The sequence below is a fragment of the Lagenorhynchus albirostris genome, chromosome 16 (genome assembly GCF_949774975.1).
Source record: "Lagenorhynchus albirostris chromosome 16, mLagAlb1.1, whole genome shotgun sequence".
Classification (NCBI taxonomy): Eukaryota; Metazoa; Chordata; class Mammalia; order Artiodactyla; family Delphinidae; genus Lagenorhynchus; species Lagenorhynchus albirostris.
The window spans coordinates 72602758-72619732 of record NC_083110.1 but is presented as its reverse complement, the minus strand read 5'-3'; the positions used below and the strand labels follow the sequence as shown (position 1 = coordinate 72619732).

The 16975-nt window shown below is 49.9% G+C and overlaps 1 protein-coding gene across 5 annotated transcripts in view; it reads right to left on the bottom strand.

The window, feature by feature from the left end:
- Positions 1–11881: 11881 nt before the first annotated feature.
- Positions 11882–16975, bottom strand: part of GRK5 (G protein-coupled receptor kinase 5) — a 225034-nt gene continuing 219940 nt past the window's right edge. For all 5 annotated transcript variants that reach the window (XM_060127069.1, XM_060127070.1, XM_060127071.1 and 2 more), the window contains one exon: positions 11882–16416. In XM_060127069.1, the coding sequence (XP_059983052.1) occupies positions 16318–16416 (99 nt within the window). In that variant the 3' untranslated portion in view covers positions 11882–16317. The remainder of the gene's footprint in view (positions 16417–16975) is intronic.

The window sequence follows — 16975 nt, the reverse complement described above, 5'->3', positions numbered from 1 at the left end:
GCCACGACAGTGAGAGGCCCGCACACTGCGATGAAGAGTGGCCCCCGCTTGCCACAACTAGAGAAAGCCCTTGCACAGAAACAAAGACCCAACACAGCCAAAAATAAAAATAATAAATTTTAAAAAAAAAAGAAAGGGCTGGGGTGGGGTCATCCACTGGGCAGCTGCCTCGTGCCAAGGGCCCCTCCCAGGCTCATGGGTCCTTGTCCTGGGCCCCTGCCCCTCTGCCACCAGCTCCTTCCTCATCTCCAGAACCGCCTGAATGCTGCCACTTCCACCAGGCAGCCTCAGCAGAGGGGCGTTGTGAGGAAGGCCTCAGGTCCCTTAGTCTCCTCTCCACCCCAGCACGAGGCCCTGCATCTGGAACAGACTTTTCTGAAGGTGGGACACAGAGGGCATTACATCACAGGGTGGGAGGACACAGCTTTTAACTGACCTAAAATATGTCCCCATCAGGGAATTCCCTCGTGGTCCAGTGGTTAGGACTCCACCTCTCACCGCCAAGGGCCTGGGTTCAATCTCTGGTCAGGGAACTAAGATCCCACAAGCCTCGTGGTGCAGCCAAAAAAAAGTCCCCATCACCCAAAGAGCCACAGAGATCTCCCCAGAGGGCTCCCCAGGGACATAGCCCAGACCCAAGTATCGTCTCAAGTTGACCCTTCCCTGGCAGCGGCCCTGGAGCCAGTCCACCTCCCTTCCCCACACTTTTCAAACATTCAGCCACAACGGAAGACTGGTCTTATTTTCCAACCTAGTCACCTTCACCCACTAGGGCAATCCAAGACCTGGCACCTTCAGAAGGATCTGAGTTTCTTAGAACATTCTCCCGCCTGGGGGGACTTTAGCGTGACTGCCCCGGTGGGTTTTCGATCTCCCTGGATGGTGCCCACCGAGTCACCCCTGCGAGCCCTTCGGCAAATATGCCTCCTCCAGACTCTGCTTCCGGCCTTCAGGTGCGTTAACTAGCGTCGGGCTGCACCCCGCTGGCCCGCAAGCCTAGCAGTTGCCCAGCCTCAAGACCGAAGAGCCCAGAGATGGGACAGAGACATCAGTGGCTTCTTGGATGGGGAATCTTACACAAAGGGTCCTGAAGTGAGACCCCACTGTGTGCAGCAAACACGGCAGCAATCTTCGCTACTCCAGAGAGAAGGAGGCTACCATTTATTTATGGGGGAATTGACGTCAGGTGGGCTCAGTTACCAGGCCGTATAATTAAGAGAAGTTGGATAGTCATGTGAGTGAAGCAGGGCCTGGTCGAGCAGGGGATGTACAGAGAGCAACGGAACAGCCATCTTAAGTGGCCTGATCATACACCTAGTGATCTGTTATGACACCATCGCCGCCCCTCACCCCTCACCCCCTTCCCCCTCTCCCAGAGACTGATCCTCAGAGCCAGGCAACCTGAATCCATCACCAGGAAGGGGACCTTTGTGATACAACGTCAACTGCCCAGACTCCTCTGCGCTTGACCGGGTGCGGACACAATGGTACCCAGCAGCCTCTACTTCTTGCTCCAGCTGCCAGCCCACGGGCAGAGAGCCACTTGTGGAGAGAGCAGGACGGAGGCCCACAGCAGCCCTCACACTGGGGGGCCCCTGCTGGATACACAGGCTCTGGCAGGAATTTGGAAATGAGAGCTTTTTCTCTACTTGCAGTTGGGTGAATTTGACCACGGCGTCCCCGCCTCCCTCCCACCCCGTTTCTACATGGAGACTACGTAAGGATGTATGAGTCTCCACTTTGGGGCAAACCCTTGATGTGGGGGAAGAACTGCTTATTCCTCAGGTCACAGTTATAAGGGGAAAAGCCTGTTAGAACAGTAAGTTTAACGCTGTCTCCGGCTGCCTTTCTGAGAATGAATTAGAAGGAGGCGGGCGTGGGGCAGGAAGATCCTTCCCCCGTCTCCCGCGCTGTGGCTCACGGGCGGAAGGGCCCCGCTCCTCCTCGGTCTGGCACCCCCAGCACCCCCTCCCTGGCCCAGGAATCTTCCAGCACCCAGAGGCACTTCAGAGCCCCCTCTGTGCCCCAGCTGCCCTCTGTTCTTCCTTGGTCAAGGTCTCAGTGGGGTCAGGTGTCACTGTTTGAACCGCTCCTGACTGCAGAGGCTGGGAAAAGGAACCCAGCCTGCATTCCTGCAGGGGAGCGTGACTCACGGTCAGGATTTGACACACATTAGAGCCTTCAAAGTGTTTTCCAGCCTCTGGCCTCAGTGCAGAGCTGTAGAGAGCCAGACAGAGTATAGTTCCCACCAGCAACAGGAGAGGAGCTTGGCAAACTACAAACGACAACTTTTCTCAAACCCATCAGAGAACTAAGCTTGCAGGGCAAGCAACTAACCTGAAATCTGGGGAGAGACAGGACCTAAGCATTTGCTTATCTGGGGGGCAGGTGCCTCTGGCCATATATATGCTGGTAGGAAAATGTAGCTAGAAAATTTTAACTTCCTGCAACGGGCTGAGAGTATGAAGCCACTGGGGCTGCAAACACAGAGGGATTCATGCCTTCCTGCAGCCTTTTCCTACAGGATCCCACCAGACAGTCACTGGAAAGAAGGGGGGAAGCCTGAGAAAGCTTCTGCAAGGGGCCACAGGGGGAAGGGGAATGGCTCCCACTGTGGAAACTCCTTTGAAACCCAGCTCTCCAGTCTCCCTAAGAAACGAAAACCTTCAACTGCAAGGGAAAGGGTCATAAAAACTGTAGCTGTAAGACACTCAAAGACCCTTTGCAGCTGGGGGAGGGATTAGGGAAAAAAAGCTTGACCCACCCCCATTGCCTGGGGAAGATGCAGGATAGAGCCCCGCCTGGCTTTCAAGTTGGAGGTGGGGTGGACCACCTGAGAGCTCTACTCTCAAGATCCAGGCTCCCCCGGGCCTGCCAAGACTGAAGGTTGATGAGAAGATCAGAGAATGCAACCTCACTCCCCACCCCTATTCATTCTACCACCATATGACTCAAGCACGGAGTAGAAAGAACCAGTGGATACAGCTCAGAAGGCTGAGACAGGTTTTCCTTGGAGGGCAGTACAAAGAGAGATCCAAAATCCAAGCCAGGAGCAGACCCTGAGAGAATCCCTCTGGTGGATTGGCCCACTCGCTAAGTGCAATGTTTCACCAGAGGAATGTGAAGCCTTGGCAACTGAAGGTAATAAACTCCGCACCCCAGCCCAACTACTGACTGGATGAACACAGCCCACACGCTAAGGTACACTGAAGGGATAGCACACTCATCTCTAAGCATTAAAACAGTTTCCTCAGAATCTGCCATTCTATACAATGTATCCAGCTTTCAAACTGAGGCATACAAAAAGGCAAAAGGAATTGCAATCTGAAGAGACCAATGATCCAATATGATGATATGACACAGATGTTGGAACTATCAGGGAATTTAAAATAACTGATTAATATATGAACAACTTAAATGGAGAATGGGAGATCAGGTAGGTTATTTCAGCAGAGAGATAGAAATGATAATGAATTAAATGGAAATGCTAGAAATCAAACTTGGTAACAGGTGAAGGATGCCTCACCACTAGGTCCAACACAGCTGAGAAAAGTATCAGTGCAGTTGAAGATATTGGTCAATAGGAATTACCCACACAAACACAGAGAAAAAAACCAGAGCATTCAAAACAGTCTAATATATGCCTAATTGGAATACTAGAAGAAGAGAGAATGGGGCAGAAGAAATGTTTACAGGAGTAAAGGCTGAGAATTTTCCAAAATTAATGACAGGCAAATCACAGATTTGGGAAGCTCAGAAAGCATGAAGCAGGACAAATTGCAAAGCCAAACTACATCTAGGCATATCATATTCAAACTGCTAAAAAACAAAGAAGAAAACCTTAAAGGCAGACGAATAAAAATGGCAAATTACCTGCATAGGAACAAAGGTAAAAAGTACATCAGAAACCATTCCAGAAAGAAGACAGTGGGGTTACACCTTTCAAGTACTGAAGGAAAAAAGTTGTCAACCCTGAATTCAACCCAGCAAAATGTCTTTTAAAAAATGAAGAGAAAAACAAAGCCCTTTTATAGACAAACAAAAAATGAAGGAATTCGTTGCCAGCAGACTTACTTAGGAAATGACAAAAGCAGTTCTTCAGGCAGAAAAAATATGATATAGGTTAGAAACTTGGATCTGCACAGAGAGATGAAGAACATTGGGAAAGGAATAAGTGAAGGTAAACAAGTATTTTTTTCTTATAATATTTCGCTGAAAGACAACTGAAATTTTAAAGCAAAAATAGCAACAATGCATTGTATGCTTACAGCATGTGTAAAAATAAGATATATGGCAACAATAACACAAGATGGGAGAAAGGAATTGGGAATAAAAGTTTTTTAAGGTTTTATTTTAATACATCTTCATTGGAGTATAATTGCTTCACAATGCTGTTAGTTTCTGTTGTACAACAAAATGAATCAGCCATATGCACACATATATCCCTATATCCCCTCCCTCTTGAGCCTCCCTCCCACCCCTCTAGGTCTTGGCAAAGCACCGAGCTGCTCTCCCTGGGCTGTGCAACAGCTTCCCACTAGCTATCTTTTTTTTTTTTTTAACATCTTTATTGGAGTATAATTGCTTTACGATGGTGTGTTAGTTTCTGCTTTATAACAAAGTGTAACAGTTATACATATACATATGTTCCCATATCTCTTCCCTCTTGTGTCTCCCTCCCTCCCACCCTCCCTATCCCACCCCTCCAGGTGGTCACAAAGCACCGAGCTGATCTCCCTGTGCTATGCGGCTGCTTCCCACTAGCTATCTGTTTTACATTTGGTAGTGTATATATGTCCGTGCCACTCTCTCACTTTGTCACAGCTTACCCTTCCCCCTCCCCATATCCTCAAGTCCATTCTCTAGTAGGTCTGTGTCTTTATTCCCGTCTCACCCCTAGGTTCTTCATGACTTTTTTTTTTCTTAGATTCCATATATATGTGTTAGCATACGGTATTTGTTTTTCTCTTTCTGACTTACTTCACTCTGTATGACAGACTCTAGGTCCACCCACCTCACTACATATAACTCAGTTTCGTTTCTTTTTATGGCTGAGTAATATTCCATTGTGTATATGTGCCACATCTTCTTTATCCATTCATCTGTTGATGGACACTTAGGTTGCTTCCATGTCCTGGCTATTGTAAATAGAGCTGCAATGAACATTTTGGTATGTGACTCTTTTTGAATTATGGTTTTCTCAGGGTATATGCCCAGTAGTGGGATTGCTGGGTCATATGGTAGTTCTATTTGTAGTTTTTTAAGGAACCTCCATACTGTTCTCCATAGTGGCTGTATCAATTTACATTCCCACCAACAGTGCAAGACGGTTCCCTTTTCTCCACACCCTCTCCAGCATTTATTGTTTCTAGATTTTTTGATGATGGCCATTCTGACTGGTGTGAGATGATATCTCATTGTAGTTTTGATTTGCATTTCTCTAATGATTAATGATGTTGAGCATTAGGAAACCATAAACAAGACCAAAAGACAACCCTCAGAATGGGAGAAAATATTTGCAAATGAAGCAACTGACAAAGGATTAATCTCCAAAATTTACAAGCAGCTCATGCAGCTCAATAACAAAAAAGCAAACAACCCAATCCAAAAATGGGCAGAAGACCTAAACAGATATTTCTCCAAAGAAGATATACAGATTGCCAACAATCCCACTAGCTATCTCTTTTACATTTGTTAGTGTATATATGTCGATGCTACTCTCACTTCGCCCCAGCTTCCCCCTCTGCCCAGCCCCCCACCGTGTCCTCAAGTCCATTCTCTATGTCTAAGTCTTTATTCCTGCCCTGCCACTAGGTTCATCAGTACCATTTTCTTTTTTTAGCTTCCATATATATGCATTAGCATACTGTATTTGTTTTTTCTTTCTGACTTCACTCTGTATGACAGACTCTAGGTCCATCCACCTCACTACAAATAGATCAATTTTGTTTCTTTTTATGGCTGAGTAATGGGAATAAAAGTTTTAAGATCCTTACATGACTTATAGAGCAGTATAATATTATTTGAAGGTAGACTCAGATTATTTTAAAACGTATATTGTAAGCCCTATGGCAACTCCTAAGATGTTTTTAAAAGATGTATAAATAATAACTCAAGAGTTATATGGAATCATAAAAAATGCTCAATTAAACTCACATAGGCAGAAAAGGAGGAAGAAATAGGAACAAACGGACCAAATAGAAAATAGCTAACAAGATGGAAGGTTTTAATCCACCCATATTCATAGAAATTATTGGGTTGGTTAAAAACCCAAATGAACTTTTTGGCCAACACAATACTTTAAACATGAGTAGTCCAAACATGCCAGTTAAAAGACAGAGATTGTCCGATTGGATAAAAAAGGAGGGCCCAATTCTATGTGGTCCACAAGAAACCCACTTTAAATATAAGGCAGTTTTCACAGGCTTGCTAAGTGTAATTTTTCCCCTTCCCTGAAAAACCTATTTGCTTTGAAAATCCTTACTTCGGAGTTTGTGCCAAAGTCAAGTTCAGCTTTTCTCAGGCTTTGATGAGCTCCATAATACTGGGGTCTGGGGTTTTTGCCTCACTCAAATGTTATCTTGTGTGTAATTTACATTGAAATGCTTTGGTATAAACAGTGAAATAACACATGCGTGGAAGTGCAGTGCTTAGCTAGCTTATGCAGGACCCTACTCTGGAATTCACACTCCCAGTGTAGACACGTCTTCAAAATATCACCATCAAAATCTGCACAAGAAGGTTTATTCAGATGAGGTTTCTGCCCAAGCCAATGACAAATGTTCTTTCAAGTTAGCAGAAACTTGGGCACTGATGCTGGGAACAGCTCTGTTCTAATACTCAGCCATCAGCCCAACCCCCAAACAGGGTTTTCTGGCTCGGCCTTATGTAGTTGGTAGTTTTCATTGTTATTGTTTTATGGGGGGAAGATGGGAAAGCGAGGAAAATAATTTTTTAAAAAATGTCTCCTGGATGCCAGGCCCATTATCAGATGAGTGAGAACATTCTCATGCTTGAAGTGGTGCGAGGTTTTTCTGTAAAGTAACATGGACAAGACAGCGAAGATTCAATGAGCCTCAGGCCCTGGCATTTCCTGTCTGAGCTTTTGTCTCTCTAAAGTCTTTGCCTTTGGCTGGGCAAAGCAAAGAGTGTCTTCATTATAGCAGTTGTATGACCCAGTGGCCAAGCATACAAGTTCTGGAGCCCAATGGCCTGGTTCAGGTCCCAGCACCTCTATTTATGTAGCTGGGAGAGCTTGGTTAAATTACTCTCTCAAGGCCTCGGTTTCCTAATTTGTAAATGGGCATCATAAGAGTATTCAACCCTTTCTAGGTGGCTGAGAGAGAGAATGCGAGACATAAAGTCTATATCAATGCATTCCTGGCATAAACTCTATTGGACGATAAATGGGACTTGATTCTTTTCCATTATTTATTAGTTTTCCAAAAAATGTATTCGTTCTCTAGAATCCTCCAAATGTGACTGATGGGGAATTCCCTGGAGGTCCAGTGGTTAGGACTCCACACTTTCACTGCTGAGGCCGTGGGTTCAATCCCTGGTTGGGGAACCAACATTCCACAAGCCGTGCAGCTAAAAAAAAAAGAAAGACTGATGATGTTTTTCTTTAAAAAAAAAATTATTGAATATTATTAGAAACTCCTGGATTTCAACATGTTTGATTGTTTTAATCTATCGTTCTTACTAATATTCCAGTTGTCCCCTATTTGGCCACTGGGAACTCCTTCAAGTTGCTCCTGAGTACTGTGGACACAACCCTAGCAGTCTTTGATAAAGTCCTTGTTTTCTAGGACAACAAGATACTCCAGGTTTCTCCTGGGCCTTTTCTCCCCCAGCCTTGGAGTCGGCCATTTCCCCAGGAGCCCTGGGTCCTTTTAGTGGGAAATGGCATTTGGAGGCCACGGTCTGGGTCCCACAGGACTCCCTGCTGTGGTCAAACCCAAGTTTGTGTGCCCGACGCACAGTGAGGCCAAACAACCAAAATGTCAGAATCTGGACAGAAAGGTCTACTTCGGGACCAAGCAAAGAGGACAGGCGGCTGGTGCTCAAAAAACCCAAATTCCCGGTGGCTTTTAGGGAAGACTTTTAATTAATTAGTTTATTTTTTTCAGCCGTACGCGGGCCTCTCACTGTTGTGGCCCCTCCCATTGCGGAGCACAGGCTCCGGACGCGCAGGCTCAGCGGCCATGGCTCACGGGCCCAGCCGCTCCGCGGCATGTGGGATCTTCCCGGACCGGGGCACGAACCCAAGTCCCCTGCATCGGCAGGCGGACTCTCAACCACTGCGCCACCAGGGAATCCCAGGGAAGACTTTTTAAAGGTAAAATTTGGGGTGGTGGCTGCAGGGCGTGTGACGTTCTTCTGATTGGTTGGTGGTAACAGGGTGATGTCCCCAGAACCTCAACCTTCTGGTTCCTACCAGTCTGGGGTCTGCGTGCTTGTGGTCAGCGTGTAGTCACCATCCTCCTCTTGGGTGGGTGTCTTCGTTTCTGCAGAAAAACTCAAATATGTTCTAGATTGTTATCTATATCCCTTCAGGGGAATCCAAAGTCCTGTGACTCCGTCCTATTAACTGCCTGAGCTGCTCTCTGGAGCTTGGGGAAGGCCTAGGAGACTAAAGCCTTTTTTCTGCAAACAGGGGACATGGAGGGGCTTTTGTAGCTGGGAGGGCCCCACGGGGTCCTGTTCGGTTTCAAAGTCACTTAGGAGCGTTCTCTGTGTGATTACGCCACCAGCTGCGTACCCAGATAGGTTTGTTTTGTCTTTTGATTTTTAGGGAATGCTTTTAAAGATACTAATTTTGTTTTATAATCATCTAAAGCGTTTACAGGTGACAGTGTTGAATTTTACCTGAGCCCCTGGGCTCTTGCAAAACAGTGACTTTAAAGAAATAACCCCTCACCCTTTTGAGTTCCGGAAAAAAAAAAAAAAACAGCTCACTGCAAAGAACCTCCCTTTCCATATGACTTGGATAAGACCCATGGATGTCCCCCTTGTTTGCCTAGGACAAGGCCAGATACAGACCCTCCAAATTCCCACCCTTTGCCTCCTAAATGAATAGTTGAACTGTCAGTCCTCGCTGGCCCGTCAGAACAAAATGCTTGTCAACCCAGCTTTGGTTTGTCTCCTTCCTCCAGACCCTGAACTCTGTCCCGCCCTCAGCCTGAGCCAGCACACAGCCCCTTGGACAATACGCTGGCCTCTATAGTGTTCTCTTCTGGAAAGAACGAGGGTGGGGAAGTGGGATGGGAGGCGGCGTGTTTACTCTCCTCCAGAACGAAAACCCCCGAGTCCTTGCAGATCTTAGGGTCAAAGCGGCCTCTCTTCTGCGATATTCTCCATCCCCCTGTTGGCAATAACCCCTTCTTTCCTCCTTTGCAAGAATCCTTTTGAATAAAAATCTCCCCTAAGTTCAGATTTATTTTATGTTTGACCCGTAGCTTTCAAAGTCAAATCTACGAGACAGGCACCTTCAGAGAAGTTTGCCTTTTATATCTGTTCCCCCACCCCACGTCCCTGTTGGCTACTTCTCCCTCTAGGTAATTTTTTCTCTCTTTTAGTGTTTGGCTTATCCTTTCATTTTTAAAGAGATAAGGCAATATGACCACATGTTACATCCTCGCTCTCATTTTTGAGGAACGAGGGCAGCCAACCACACTCACCTTCTCCCACTTATAGGTATGAACCTCACCCACGTGAACCCTCCACCGTCTCAGCTTAACAAGCCGTCCACAGGGAGACCGTGGGCTTCAACAAGATTTTAAGGAGATGAAAGCACTTTGTAAATCAGGGTCCCGCAAACTTGAGTGTGCCCCCGCATTACCTGGAGGGCCTGTTACCAGGTCCCACCCAGAGTTTCTGATTCAGTGGGCCTGGGGTCAGGGTGAGGATTTGCACGAGCTCCCAGGGAGGCTCCTGCTGCGGGTCCGGGGACCAGACATTGAGAACCACTAGCTTGAGCCCCTCTGAGGGCAGGGCAGACACACTCGAGTACTCCTAAGATAGCTATACCTCTGAATGCAGGGCCTGAAGGGGACAGCAGTGGGAATGCAGGCCCTGGCTTGGCCAGAGACCTTGGCCTGACTTCCCAGTTTGAGGTTCTCTCCCCAAAGATAGCCCATGGGCCAGCAGCCGTTCCAGGGAGCTTGTTAGGAATGCAGACCCTGACCCAGGCCTAGTGAATCAGAATCTGTAGTTTACAAAGCTCCAGGTGAGGCTATGCTCCCTAAGTGTGAGAGGCACTGGCCTGAGTCTCCACAACCCCTGGTTTATCTGTGTGTGTGTGGGGGGGGACTGATGCCCCTGGAATACAAGCTGGACAGGCAGGGCCTTTATCTGATTTATGGCTGAGAGGGGGGAGCCCTCGAGCCAAGTGAACGGCCTCCTTCCTATAGTTCCGCCCGCCCTGTCCGCCCCCCCGACAGCCAACCTGGCCTGGCAGTGCTTGGCTTGAGGGACAGCCAAAGTGGTACCAGGAGCCCTGACCTGCTACGGCTCGAGTGCCCGTCCCCGAGGGTCCCTTGTCTCCTTCCTCTTCACAGTCTCCAGGGGTGGCAGGTAGACCCCACCACCCCAATAGGCCCCCTGCCAGAGGGATAGCGTCCCGAGGCCCTTTGGTGTCCTGGGGGTGCCGGCTCAGGTGGCGGAGGGTCCTGGGACGGTGTGAGAAGGTCCCAGAGAAAGCACTGGGGCCACCGAGATAACAGCCCCTGTGATGGGACCCCTGTCCAGAGGCTCAGAGCACTCCTCCCACCCCTCCTTTTTCTCCAGGAGAAGTCCCCCTCAGGCCCACAGCCAAGCAGGTCCCCACGCCATCCCCATTGCTCACCAGCCCCCCTCCCTCGAGCCCCTCAGTGAGCAGACTCCTCCTCAGTCCTCCAACATCGTTAGGAAGACATCTGCTCCGGGAGCCACGGGGCGACACGATTCCAGTTCCTACCTTCCCTGTGAGGTGGGCGGCTCCAGCCTCGACTCCCAGCTCAGGGCCTCCCTTGCCAGGGGCTAGGACTGCCGCCAGCTCCCGGGCTGGGCCCAGGGGCCGATGTGTGTGGGTCTAGGACCCCTGCCCTGTCAAGGCTCAAAAGGGGTCCAAAGACAGCCAAGGCGACAGTGTCCTCCATGGCAAAGGCCTCTGTGCTGGGCATCACACGTGTCCCCCTGAATCTTCCAGGAGAACCCACACCCCAGCAGGTGTTACCCCCTTGTACACACGAAGCCACTGAGGCTCAGGGTTAAGTGGCCGCTCAAACTCACAGAGATTGTCAGGAAGGGGTTGTTTGAGCCCAGAGCCCTATTCATTGTCCCACTAAGCCAGGCAGGTGAAGGGGGACTGGTCGGGTCTCGGGTCCTAGACTGGGACTCCAGGTCCTGAGGCCATCCTGCCGTGCTGGTGAGCAGTTCTAACATGTGGCTCCGTGAAGGCTGGACAGCCAGAAGAGGCCCTCTCTGTGGAGCCCATATCCGAGTTGTGGCCTCTGTCAGGTAAAACCTGCCAGGTGGAGGTGCCCCCTCTGATCTGGGTGCCAGCAATCACTCAGGCCCCTCGCCCCACTCCTGCATGGTACCTTGTGGCACCTTGTGGCACCTTGTGGCAGGAACACTTCCGGAGCCATCTGCTGGCTCTGCGATCAGAAGCCCATCAACCTGGAAAGGGCTCAGGTGGTCTCCTTAGACCCTGCCCCCTGGAGCTGGGCCAGGGCAGGTCGGGTGGTCAGCTTGGGGGCCAGCGTTGGGTGGGGCTGAACCGTCCACCTGCGGAAAGGTTAACTCAAAGACTGAAGCAGCACGTCCTGGCATCTTGGGGGCAGCTGGCATTGGCAGAAGAAATAGAACAGCTCAGCAGAAGGGAAGAAGTGCAGCCATATTTTCATTAAGGAATTTATTTCTCTTAAAAAAACAACAACAGTGGTTCGATCTAGATACAGCAGCACTGTGACATACTCGAGGGAACATAAAAAGATTCAAGAGCAGCGGGAGAACAGAAGCCGTTATCCTCAGGAATGACTCCAGAATGGAACTATTTTTACTCATCAATGTTAAAATTTCCCTGAAAAAAAAAATAGCAACCTTTGGATACTAGAAGGATTGTTATTTTAACACTAATTATTTTAACAGCCACTAAGCTCTTCTAATTGAGAACATTTGCTTTTGATCTATTACAAAAATGACTTAGTGATGGACCAGGGAAAGACATCTAGATTCTTCTTTTGGGGAGTGTCTTTCCCTCCTAAGGAGAGCTAGTGTTTCAAAGGTTTTAGCCACTGTCCACAGCACAAGCCTTTAAAGTTAGACCAGACGAGGTACCTGCACCTGAGCGGGGTCTGACCCCTACACGTTGGAGCTTCAAAAGCTGGGCTGGTTGGTCCTAAAAGTAGGTACAGAAGGCGCCTAGGGGGACGAGGTGTCACCATGTGGTCTGTTGTGATCAGAAAGCGAGCTCTCTGCCGTTCATGACTCAGCTCTGCGCTTGGAAATGCACAAAGATTTCACACTCTTTCCATAGAAAGGCTAAAAAGTTAGGAGGTCCTACCTCAGAGTGTGGAGTTAGAGAACAGGAGACAACCAGAGGGGTTGCCCATGGATACGCAAGCACACAGCAGCCCCAGAGGAGAGCTGGGTGTCACCCCGACTGGCGTTTCCTCTTCATCTCGGGGGACTTGGTGGTCCGCAAGGCCGCTGTTCCCTTCGGCAAGGCCTGGGCTACCAGGCTCAAGGAGGCTGCAGTGCTCCCTCTGTATTGAGGTCTGGGTCAGCAGTTTGCATGAGAAAGTTAGTGGGAAAAGTTTGGGGGAAAGGACAGGGGTGTAGAAGGATAGGGAGAAGCTTCCACGGAGGGCTGGGCTCCTTGACCCCTGGCCTCTCGGAGACCAGGCCCTCAGCATCACCAAGGATTGCTAGATTCAAGGGCAGGCAGCCGCATCTCACTTGTGCTTTCAATGCCAAGGCCACGTCCACATACGTGTCCCCAGAACTCACTGCCATTTGCCCCCGTGGGCTGCCTGAGAAGCGTGCATACCCCAGGCCACACCGCTTGCTTCCGTGCAGCATGGCCTCCAAGACTGAGCGCTCCCCTTTGTTAAGAGCAGTGCATTTCGGGCAACAAGCCCTCCTGGGGCGGCTCAAGACAGGGCAGCCCTTAGCTACTGTGCAAGTCAGCCGCCCTCGCAAGAAGCCTCGTGGTTTAAAGAACGATGTTCCCGGCCTAGAAAGATCAGAGGATGAGTTGATGTGGGAGGTGGTGCCATCCTCCGTGAAGGTGGGGTTGGGTCTTTGTGATCTTGTGGGTGATAATCATGGGAGCCGCCCAGGGGGCTTGAGAAACACTCACAGGTCATGGTGATCACGGCAGAGACCACCCCCGTTTCACTGGGGACAGCGGCTTGGCTCCGGAACAGGGGAAGCAGAGGTGCTTCTGCAAGACCCTGCGTCTCACCTCAAAGGCACGAAGTCAGAGAAGGTCCGGTGAGAAAAACGTCATGCTTGGAGGAAGAAAGTCTCTTCCGTGAAGAGTTCAAATGCAGTAAAAAGATTTAAATCCACTGGCTGCCCAAATAGGCCTCCTCCTGGACAGGTAGATGGTGGGAAGGTTTGTTTTTTTTTTTAAGTTAAAAAATCCTTTTAAAAACGCAGCCATAGAAAACAAGCTGGAGTAGAGGTTGGCGGCGGGGCGGGGGGTCCAGGGACAGGACCTGTGGCAACTGGGGACCCAGAGGGGAGGGGGCTGGCTTTCAGGCACTGTTCCAAATGAAGACGCCCCTTCTCTGTACAAAGCAATGGACCGAAAGGAAAAGGAGGATTGCAAAGGCCAGTGACTCTGACCCTGTACACTTTGGGGCGCTCAGGGGACAGGTGGCGAGGGTGAAGGAAGACTCCCGTTATCCTGAGAGCCACGCAAAGTCCTGTGCTTCTGTGCTCTCACGATGTAGAAACACACTGAGCAGATGTATGTTTTCTTTCTTGCTTCTTGATGATTCTCTACCGCAAACGGACAGTGCGTTGGCTCTGAGGTGTAAAGAGACTGGTTGCTCCCCACCAGTCCGTTTGGAAAGGTTTGAGTTGCTGTGAATCGGGCAAAATGAATGAAATTTCTGGACAGGAGGGTGGTGGCGTGGACTACTGACTGTCCCAGGAAGATGACTGTCCTTTTCATTGAGGAGGGTCAGTAAGAGCGTGAGGATCTTAAAATACTGGTCAAAGAGCTTTCCACTTCCTCAGCAAACACTGAACACGGCTGTTTGTATTAATCTTGTACTCAGCTCCAGAGAGGTAACGGAAGCAGCCTCGGAGACGAGAGCTGGTCTTGAAGAAAATAATACTGCACGTTAAAGGGATCTAAGGGAGGCCCAACTGTTTCTTTTCTTCTCTTTCCTTGTAAAATGACCTCAAAATGGTCAGTTGCAACGGTCAGGCCCCTGTCTAGCCTCAGGACCCAATGGCAAAGTTTGGGGAAGGAGCATGGAAATTGGGACACAGGCTGACACGCTGGCTTCTCTCTCCTCCCTAAAAGCTCAGGCTCCAAAGTTGCCTGGTCACCTAGAGAAATAAGTTTGGGAGGATCACATCAAAAGCCCCACCGATGGCCTAAGGCAGTGGTTCTCACACTCCAGGGTGCATCAGAATGACCTGGCGCGCTTTATAGAGATACAGATTCCTGGGCCCTACTCCCAGGGAATCCCATTCCGTAGGTTTGGGGTGGAGCCCAGAATCTGTATTTTAACAGGAGATGCTGCTGCAGGAAGTGCAGGGCCCGCGCCGGGAGAAACCCTGGCAGCTGCCCAGTGGCTGAGACCAGGTCTGACTGAGGGTGACCTGGCAAGCAGGGGAGCCGGGAATTCAACTGTTCACCCCGTCCCGGAGGGGAGGCAAAGGCAGCTTTGCTCCCTGTCACCTTGTGAAGGCAGCAGGGGGGAGGCTGGCCGCTCCCTGGGGCTGGACAGCCCTGCTCAAAGGGCCTGGGGGCTGCCTTTAGAGACCCTGGTCTGGCAAAGCCACCAAGTTCTCCTGGGGCTACTTGTGCCTGGAGCTTTGAGATGCCCGATGAGAGCTCGCCTCTGCTTCACCTCTCCCGGAAGGGACAGTGAGTTTTTCTTGAGCTTCTGTGGGTGGCCCGGCCTCTCCCATTTGCTTGGAGAGCCAGCCTCCTGCATCCATGCCACCTGAGCCACTGAATCTGCGGGGCCCCAGGAAGCTCTCAAGGCCCTCTGACCCCGTAAACACTCAAGGGACATGCCCAGAGATCCTGGAGAGCCACCTTCTCCTCTACAAGCCCAAGACCTCCGCTCCCTGATGTTTCTATGGGCTGTAAGCATTTGGGACTCTTGGGGTTCCATGACTACTCCTCATCGTTGCTATGCGTCTCTTAAAACAATCCCCAAATGCAAGCCTCTTGAAAACATACTGGCTTTAGCAGTCAGAACCTACTCAGAAAGAAAGAGGCCTAGACACCCTTGAGCTGAAGACCCTCAGCTCCACGTACCGGCCGCCTTCCAGAAGGAAGAGGAGGCCAAGGCCAAAGCAACAGTGGCATCGTGTGCCCCCAAAGGAAAAGTGCACATCTTGACGGAGTTGGGCCCAGGCAACTCCATGGACCCCAACGGAACACATCCTGGCTGGGGGTGAAGTCCCAGTCGGTCTTTGAGCATTTAATTCAGATAGTTACAAGCCAACAGAACGGTGATACCAATGCGAGGGAGGGAAAGGTTATAGAGATGGATACACTCAATCCTTTAAAGGTGAAATGGGAATCATTTTCTACATTTAATAAAAACATTTTCTCATTTGAGGCTCTGGAAGTCTTGAGTCACATTTTTTTTTTACACCCTTCCCCACCCGCCACCCCTCTAAAATGTCTTAAAACACATGGCTTAACAGTGGCTGCACAGAAAATATACACCCTCAAAGTCTGACTTTCATTTAAATACAAATATACAAAATGTAAACTGAAACAATAGAGAAATTTACAAAACTTTTCTTTAAAAATAATAAAGACAAAATTCAGTTCTAGTTATGACGCTGTTAAAACACGTGCAAGTTGTATCCAATTGGATTTCTATTGCAATGTTCGACAGAGACACAGCCAATCCACCTTGGCTTGAGGGCCGCCTCCGAACACAGACCTGAGTGGAAATCTCTTTGAGGAACCTGGAGGCTCCCCATCTCGGGGCTGGACGGCCTCCTTCCCCGGCTCCTGGAGGGCTCCCCCGCCTGCCCGCCAGGGCGGAAGCTCCACCGGTCACAAGTCCGCTTCTAAGGAGAAGGGTCTAGGCTTGTCCCACCGTGGGCTTCAGGCCAGAGCTGCAGCTAGCTGCTTCCGGTGGAGTTTGAACTGACATGGTTTGAATTTATGTGATGGTTAAAACTGGTCTTGGAACTGGCTGAACTCTTGGAATTGTTCTGATGCTGGGAGGGGGGTGAGCAGGGAGGAGAGAAAGAGGGAGAGAGAAGGTCAGTCATCGCAGAGTCGAGCCCTGGGGACCTTGCATCACAGGGGCCTCTGGATCTGAACTGGAGGGGAGCTCAGCTGACCGGCTCCCTGCCTTGCTTTCTGCGGCCTTCTGTTCTCCACCTGCAGACCCAGGTCCGGAGGCCACCCCTTGGGGCAGAGGGCTTTACCTGATTAACAGATGCCCAAGGCAGAGAGGAGGTGGTCCCTCCTATAATATCTATCTACATGGTTAGGCCTGCAGGCCCAGAGTTAGGCTGCCGGGTTCAAATCCTACATCCGCCACTTCTTAGCTGAGTGACCTTGAGAAAGTGTCTGACTCCCTCGGTTGCCTGGCCCGTGATGTGGGTTAGGAGCCACTTCTGCGCAGGGCTGTTGGGAGACGGAAACAAGGCTGTGTGTGCAAAGGGCTCTAGCAGGTGCCCGGCTTGGGAACCACGAGCTGCTCGCCCTCAGTATCTCTGGCACCCTCTTGGCACCCCCATAGGCGCGGGCCCCTCACGTCGCAGAAGAGAG